The 8,915-nt window shown below is 38.9% G+C and overlaps 1 protein-coding gene across 1 annotated transcript; it reads left to right on the top strand.

Moving 5' to 3' along the window:
* The first annotated feature begins 4,965 nt into the window (after positions 1-4,965).
* On the top strand, positions 4,966-6,177 carry LOC140862529 (uncharacterized). Its single transcript, XM_073265557.1, has 3 exons — positions 4,966-5,104; positions 5,339-5,596; positions 5,849-6,177. The coding sequence occupies exons 1-3, from the start codon at positions 4,966-4,968 to the stop codon at positions 6,175-6,177; spliced, it is 726 nt and encodes a 241-aa protein (XP_073121658.1).
* Positions 6,178-8,915: the final 2,738 nt, after the last annotated feature.

The following is an 8,915-nucleotide window of genomic DNA, read 5'->3' on the forward strand; positions in this document are numbered from 1 at the left end:
CCCCACTACCCAAAAGTTTTCAAAGCAACCTCTTGAGCATAACGTGGAGAATGAAGCATACTCTGAAGAATTTTTGAATCAGTTGCAGGACATTATTAATAAACAGTCAGAGATCAACCAGAAATTTTTAGAAACTCACATCAATTTTTTGAGTTTCTTGGATGAACAAATGAATCTTCTGATGCAATCCGTTCCTGATATCAACCAAGAGAATGAAGCGATTTATGTTGATCAATTTGAATGGGAATGTGATCCTGCAACCGTAATTGATCCAGATCAAGAGGAAATTTTATTTGAGGAATTTTCATGCGAAGAAGAGCCAGAAGTGACAGTGGAGGAGGAGGAAATATTCAATGCGAAAGATTTGACCTCGTCAATGGACTTTACATGTACAACATTAGAAGATTCTTTCTTGCCATTGACGCCAACTCCACAGTATTCCATCATCTATGAGCTTCAACCTAGATTCGGAGTCTCCTTTCAAAAGAAAAAGTTCATACCGAGTATTGCTGGACCGACGAGCTTTCCATGTCAATATCACTCCAAGATTGAGGGTGTAGAGAATCAAAACCCATACGTAGAGTCATATGATTCTTACTATGGGTGGCAGTCGCTCTTTGATGGCTGCTACTGAAAAGTCGGGCTATAGACTATAAATTTAGTGCTGACTGGGAGGCAACCCAATGTTCTTTCCCTTTCTCTTTATTTTATTTTTGGTTTATGTTTATTTTTATTTGATTTTTGCTTCTTTCCCATGCCAGTTTTCCATGCCTGCCATTTTACCCAGTCTGCTGCTATCGCCCCAACTAATTTTGTCGAGAAGAAAGCAGATGATTTTATAACCAGGGGAGTGTTATTTTTTTTATTTGTGTTTATGTTTGTTTTACATTTGTTCGTTTTGCATTTTGTTCATTGTTCTGAAGCATTGAGGGCAATGCTTTGGATAAGTATGGGGAATAAACTAGTTTATTTCAGTGTTTTGTTATGTTTGTGTTGCATTCGTAATCGTTTAGTTTTTTTTGTCTAGTTCGTGTCAGTTTTGTTTTTGTTTGCATGAGTGTTGAGTAGGATGATAATTCGGAGGCAATGATGATATGAAGTTATTATTTTTGTGAATTTTTTTTTTCTCTTGACTTGACAAGAAAAACCGTAGGTTGAATCATGAATACTTTTAAACACTTATGTTAAACTAGTGAAGTGTAGCGATAAAATTGATGATGTTTGTGCCTGTTTGACCATTGCACGACACTAGGTATTTAGTGATCTTAATTGTTTCCTGTGAATTCTATGATCCTCTAACAATTGCACTTACGATTTTGGGCGCACCAAAATTTTTGAAAAATTGAAATAGATGAAAATTTTTGAAAAATTCAGCTCCATCCAGGTCAATGACAAGGAATTGAAATCCTAATCGTCTAGTCTGAAATTAAGTTTGCGGATTCAATGAGATTGTTGTTTCATCCAGGCTATAGATGAGGGGATTGAAATTCAAATCCTATCATAGTTATAGCTAAGTTTGCGGGTAATTAATGGGGCTTAAGAAAATCGGGTGCAAAATCCGATGGTGCGTAAAAATAATCTCAAGGAAGTTGTGTTTGTTAGAGGTAGTTGAAGGAATGGATGCATGCGAGTGAATCTTGCACTGATGTGTTATTAGGTCGCTAAGCAGTCTTAAAACAGATTCTTTTTAAGTTGCGTTAGCTGGAATAATATTGTACACACACACGTTCACTCTAAATCGAAGGTGTATTGTGGAGAGTTGAGGGTGTTTTTAAGCTGATGTAGAACTTCTCTGAGGCTGTTACTTGCCATGAATCGTTCCTACTTTATTTTTGTGTTTTGTGTTTGTTTGTCATATGTCTTGCTCGAGGGCGAACAAGATTTAAGTATGGGGTGTTGATAAGTGATTTTTGTGTGCATTATTTCGTTATATTTTTATGTATATTTTGCATTCATTCATATTATTATGTGTTTTTATGTGTTTTATTTCATGCGTATGCATTTCACTCTCCTGTGTTTATTTTTAGGAAAAATGGGAAATTAAAGGAGTTTTGGGCACAGGACAAGAAAAGAAAAGAAAGAAAGAAGATGGATTGAAGAAGAAGCAAAGCGCTATTGCGCTTGCCTTGGAGAAGAGTAGAGAAATTTCTCTACAATAGGTGCAATTGCTCTACAAGAGGAGCAATTGCTGTACATGTAGCGCAATTGCGCTAAAGAAGAAGAGCAGTTGTGCAACATGAAGAAACTAGGGAAGCGCAATTGCGGGAAAATAGCGCTTCTGCGCATAATCTCTGCATAAAGAAATCTCGGGCAGAAAGTTGTCCGCTCGAGTGGTAACTTTCTACCGCTCGAGCGGCAAAGAAAAAAATTGCCGGACAGAAAGTTGTCCGCTCGAGCGGGAATTTTCTACCGCTCGAGCGAGATGGCGTACAGAATCCTAATTTTAGAAAATTCTTGTTCGAGAAGGAATCAATATTTTGAAGATATGGGGCATATAATAGTTCATTTTTCATCAGATGAAGGGTTTCGGACATCACAATACAGAGAGAAGGCGACTAGGAGGCTAGAGGCTTGGAGATTTTCTTCTCTTCTCTTTTATTTCTTAATTTTTGTTGATTAAAACTTTTGTTTGAATTATATTTTCAACTAATGATTAGTTTTTTTTTCAACCAAGACCACGTGATTGGGCCGAACAAATTTATGTAAAAAAATTGAATGTTTGTTTGGAATTTTTCAGATTTGGTTTTTTATTATTGGTTTTTGGATTAAAATTTGTCTTGTTAATAATCTGGCCAATTGTTTTTTTTCATGTTAATCGATTCTAAGTCGACAGAGGAGGAATTGATTTCGATCACTCCATAAATCAACACGAGGTTAAATTGACTAGAAATAGTATTCGATTTTATTGTGCGGTTTTAGGTGCAAACTGAATTCTCAAGATTCTCAATGCATTTGAATTTGATTTAAATTATGAAAGATTGGTCCGTCAATATTGAATAAGTTTAATTATTCTAGAAATAGACCTTTAAACAAGTTAGGAGAATTCACCGTAATTTGAGTCCTGAATTGACTATATGTTAAATGATTTGTTCGGTACCTGCGTGTGTCTTGGTTGTCTTATTTTAATTAAATTTATTCTTTTTTTTATTTTAAATTCTTATTATTTTTAACAATTTAATTTTTATTTAATTCTTATCACTCTTTTTTTATTATTATTTTGTCTAGATTAAGTTAAATAATTAAATCTTGAAAATTGACTACAGTCCCTGTGGGATCGATACTTGAACTCATTGTCCAGTTACTATTACCTGACCTAGTGCACTTGCTAGTTAATACCGAATTTAGCGGTCAGGCAGCATAGAGGCAAATGAAATCCACAGTTTAAGGTTTGGTGAACCTCGCCGCCACGTCCGTTGGTTTTATAGATTGATCAATCGCTAATATTTAATGGTCACACATCACTGATATGACTCACACTAATGATTTTACAATTATGACATGCCCTATTTATGTTACGTATTAATATTATGATTATTTTTATGTTTACGACTCAACAGTACGCACATGATTACTATTTTTATTGATTTGCATGGTTTTGAGATTTTGGACGTACGCATGAGATTTGAAGATGAACTATGATTTTCTTATTTACGTTATAAAGCTTGCATGAATGGGATTTTTAGTGATGTTTGAATATTGTATTTAATTGCATGCAAACGTATATATATTATATATTATATTTTATGGAAAACTATTTTAAGTATAGATACTTATATGTATGGGCGTATATGTAGCATCACTATTTTAAAGTAAAATATTTTTAAAAAAGATTTAAGTACGGGTCGTTTCAGTTGGTATCATAGCATGGTCTTTCGAGGGTCAACTAGTCTGCTAAGTGGAGCTCAGAAGTTGCACTGTCAGTTTGTGAGTTTTAAATTCTTTTAAATTATATGTTTACGTATGGGACACATGAATTATGTTTCACTAATTTATGTTATAAGAACTTTAAGTTAAGATACTTAGTTATTCATTTTGGTTACGTGAGAGATTTATGGAAATTGCAGTATTCCTCCGAGACGTGTTGTTCGTGATGGAGATAATCAGGAGCCACCTCCACCTCCACCACTCACACCATTTGAGAGAGCCAGTGTGGACATGTTAGCTGGTATTACTAGGCTACTCGAGCATCAGACCGGGCAGCCTAGGAAGTTGCATGAGGAGGATGTTGCTGAGAGGTTCCGCAAGCAGGGACCGAAGGAGTACAAGGGAATTACTGACCCACTCGTTGCTGAGTAGTGGATTTGTTCGTTAGAGACTATCTTTGCTTACATGGGGTTTCAGGATGCTGATCAGGTTAGATGTGCCATCTACATGCTGAAGGATAATGTAGCTCTTTGGTGGGAGGTTGCAGTGATTGGTTTGGATCTGGATAGGATGTCGTGGAAGGATTTCAAGATAGCCTTCTTTGAAAAGTACTTCACGGAGGATGCACGTGGCCAGTTGATACATGACTTCATGAGTCTCTGACAAGGAGACATGATTGTGGCAGATTTTGTGAGACAGTTTGAGCGTGGGTATCACTTTGTGCCCATGATTGCTACAGTGGAGAAAGAGAGGCTGCGATTTTTACTGATGGATTGAGGTAAGACATCAAGCATGATGTGTACATGCGGACGTGACTACTTATAAAGCATCAGTGAACAGAGCTTATCAGTATAAGAAGGGGAGTAACGAGATGCACGCTGATTACCAAAGGAAGAGACAGATTCAGCAGCCATCTAGATGACAGTCTTTGCAGAAGCTATAAAAGAAGCCATTTATTGGACCGTCTAAGGGACCAATTCCTCTGAAAAAATAGTAGAGGCCACAGGGCCATCCGAGACAGCAGCAGCAGGGGGCAGTTGCCGCTAACACTGGAGGGATACCTTTCTGTAAGGAGTGTCAGAAACCTCATCAGGACAGTGTATGGTTGGTTCGGACAAGTTCTATCATTGCAAGGAGCTGGGACATATTTCAAGAAACTTCCCCAAGAAGAAGCAAACCACGGGGCATTTATTGGTGATGCAGGCAGAGGAGACAGACCCTGATACTTCTCTCATCACGGGTAATATTAATGTATGTCCTTAAAATTCAGCAAATAGAATGTTTTAATTAAGATTTGCATGAGTAACTACTTGACTACTTGTACTTGTTGTTTTCGAAATGCATGAGCAGGACTAGGTAGAATTTTTGAAATTTGTGAATTTAGCATGCTTAGGTTCGGATTTTAGATGCTATGGTTTGAAATTATTGCTCTAGAATTATAGTCTATATCTGTTGGGAAATCTTCTGCGTGCAGGGAAAATTCGCATTAGATGTATAGCTACATTTGCGTTGCTAGATTCTGGAGCTACGCTTTCTTTTATCTCTCAGTCGTTTATTGATCGGGTAGGAATTATACCCGAGGTATCTAGTACGGGTTATGATATTACCGTACCATCTGGTGAGGTTCTATACACCACCATCATGCTCAGTGGGTTAGAGTTGGAGCTACAGGGGCATACATTAAGAGCCGATCTAGTTGTATTGCCGATGCCAGGATTTGATCTTATTCTAGGTATGGACTGGTTGACAGTCAATGGAGCTTCGATCGAATTTTGGAAGAGAACAATATCAGTAAACCCTACGAGTGGAGATCCAATTATCTTCTATGTAGCCCAGAGCAGCAATATTCAACACGTCATCTCTTGGGTACGTGCGGGGAAGTTATTACGTAAGGATTTCCAGGGATTTCTTGCTAGTGTGGTTGCAGTGGCAGAGCCGTCTACTACTTCTGTTGAGGATGTATAAATTGTACGCGACTTCCCAGATGTCTTTGCGGATGATGTAGCCGGAATTCCTCTAGTCCGAGAGGTTGAGTTCAGCATTGAGTTACTACCTGGTACCGTGCGTATATTTAAGGCACCGTATCATCTCGCTCCTACCGAGATGAAAGAGCTGAAGGAGAAAACTCAGAAGTCACTGGTGAAGGGCTTCATTCGCCCTAGTTTCTCACCTTGGGGTGCACCAGTTTTGTCCGTGAAGAATAAAGATGGCAGTATGAGACTATTCATTGATTATCGAGAACTGAACCGTGTCACAAAAAAAGTATCCACTACCGAGATAGAAGATCTATTTGATCAATTGCAAGAAGCTTAGGTATTTTTCAATATCGATCTGCGATCTGGGTACCATCAGTTTCAGGTAAGGGAGGAGGATGTGTCCAAGACTACATTTCGGACACGTTATGGCCATTATGAGTTCATGGTGATGTCGTTCGGCTTGACAAACGCTCCAGCGATTTTCATGGATCTCATAAACCGTTATTTCGGCCGTATCTTGATCAGTTTATTATTGTCTTTATTGATGACATCTTGATCTACTACAGGAGTTTAGAGGAGCATAGACAGCACTTGCACACCTCTTTACAGATTCTGAGAGGGCAGCAGTTGTATGCCATGTTCAGCAAGTGCGAGTTTTGGCTTGATCACGTGGCTTTTCTAGGCCACATCATTTCTAGAGACGGGATAGAAGTTGATCCGTCTAAGGCTGAGGCCATACAGAGTTGAGGGATTCCAAAGAATGCATTAGAGATTCACAGTTTCTTGGGTCTAGCGGGGTATTATCGGAAGTTCATCAAAGGATTCTCTTCCATTTCATTGCCCTTGACAGCTTTGACCAAGAAGAATGCGAAGTATGTTTGGAGTCCCGAGTGTTAGAGGAGCTTCGACCGGTTGAACGAGGCTCTTACTTCCACGCTAGTCTTGGCGATGCCAGTGGATCATGAGGATTTTTTTCTCTTCATGGATGCGTCTAAGATGGGCTTAGGCTCCGTTCTTATGCAGTGTGACATAATGATTGGCTATTCATCGAAACAGCTAAAGGCCCACGAGCAGAACTGTAACACCCCGTTTTTATCTTAAATGAGTTTATTTGAGTTAATCAGAGATTACAGAGTTCTCGAGCCGGTTTGATTTTGATCAGGGTCCTTTTTGCAAATTTTGGAAATTTTAGGGACTAAAACGCAAATAGGGGATTTAATATATTATCTACACTTGTTTTGAATTTTGAAAGCATTCCTCCTCCCCCTCTCAACCGAGAGACTCCATTGAAACGCCCCAAGCTTTCTCCCAAGCTCCTAGATTTCAGTCCGAGCTCGATCCGGCCGTTGGAATTTATTTCTGAAGGCAGATTATCGATCACTACAGTGAGAGCTCTGTTTTATCGTAAGTTCTTCTTCGATCCGATACATTATAGTTTTTGGATGTTGTTAGAATCGTTCTAGATTCGAGTATGTTGTTCTTGACAGAGTTCTGATCGTTTATTATCTGTCGGTTTTGAAATAGAGCGACGTTCGGAATTGTTATGATTTTTGGAAGCTATTTTCGAAAATGTGAGTTTTGAGATGTGTTGGGTTTGTCTTGTTGTTGTTGTATTAGCATTGAGTCGAGTTGATATCGGTATTGAACTGCTGTCTGCGTTGCCGGTTTGTTCAGTTTATAGCCGTTATGCCATCGGTTTGAGTTTTGGGGATTTTGAACCGTTTTTGAGTTGTTGGAACTTGGCTTATAAGTTGATCTTGGTTATTGATCATTCATTTGTCTCCGTACAGATTCGTTTGGAGGTATCAAGCCCAGAGTTAGCAGCTGTTTGATCGTTTTCGAGATTTGAACAAAGAACGGTATTGAGCCAATCTTGTTTTCAGCGGGCAGAACCGCCCTTTTTGTTTAGACGTTTGGGAACTATGATTGAGTGGCCTAGGTTGTAGTATTTCGCCTAGTGCTAGCATACTCATTATGGTTGCTCAAAGTCTAGAGGAGTGGGATGCGTGGCACCACCTTGATTGGGAGAGTCGGTGAGTCGTTACGTGATCTCATCCTCGGGATCCCAAAAGCAGAGCAGCACTCCCTTGATTATCAGAATCGATATCTTGGTTTTAAAGACATGCATATATTTAGCTTGGACTTGAATATGATGTTTGATAGCATGTTGTATATCCATTATTTGATATGTTGCTTTTACTGGGATTATCATTCTCACTGGTTTTCCGGCTGTTGCTTTGTTTTGTATGTGTACTTGGCAACAGGTGGGGCAGGATCAAGTTAGAAGAGGCATGGTTAGCTCCGAGAGAAAGTTGTAGCAGTGAGACTCGGTTTAGAAGTCGTGTCAGCATGTCTACTTAGTGTTGTTAGAACATGTTTAGATATCGAACTTCGTTATTCTGTTGTTTTGACATGCAAGCTTTACCGTGTTGTTATCATGGCATGTTCTATTTTGGAGTAGTTGTTAAACTCTAGAACTTCAGGTATTAATCGGAGGAACTACATTTATAATGTATGTGTTGATTTGGATTGCATTGGAATAGTTTTAGATGGAGTTGCAAGCATGTTTTCTGCTGTTCTGTTTCTGCTGTAGGGGGCGCCCGAGCTGCAATTTTTAGCAGCCTGAGCGCACCCCACCCCGAGACCAGTAGCGCCTCTGTCCAGGGCGCGCTCGAGCGGCGGTTTTTGGCCGCCCGAGCGCGGCCCTCTTTCAAAAGAAATTTTTTTTTTCTTTGCTTTGCTTTTAGTTCTTAGATCTTGGATGCTTAATTATTGTTTACTCCTTAATTAGATGTTTAGAACCGAGGTCTCACATTAAGTGGTATCAGAGAGTTAAGATTCTTGGTCGAACTAGAGTGAGCGAGTAGATCGAGTCTGCGTGTATTGGCTCCTCGCATGTGTTTGAATTATTTTAACTATGTACTTAATTCCATGCGAGCATGCTTTATTATTGAGAATTATTGAATTACATGATTATGTGATTTAATTTATAAAGCATGATCTACTTGAAATATAACTGTTTCTGTTATCGACTGGTATCCGGTATTCCAAGCGGTTGTAAGGGCACTGATTGTA

This window comes from Henckelia pumila, chromosome 4, assembly GCF_033568475.1.
Source record: "Henckelia pumila isolate YLH828 chromosome 4, ASM3356847v2, whole genome shotgun sequence".
In the NCBI taxonomy this organism is placed as follows: Eukaryota; Viridiplantae; Streptophyta; class Magnoliopsida; order Lamiales; family Gesneriaceae; genus Henckelia; species Henckelia pumila.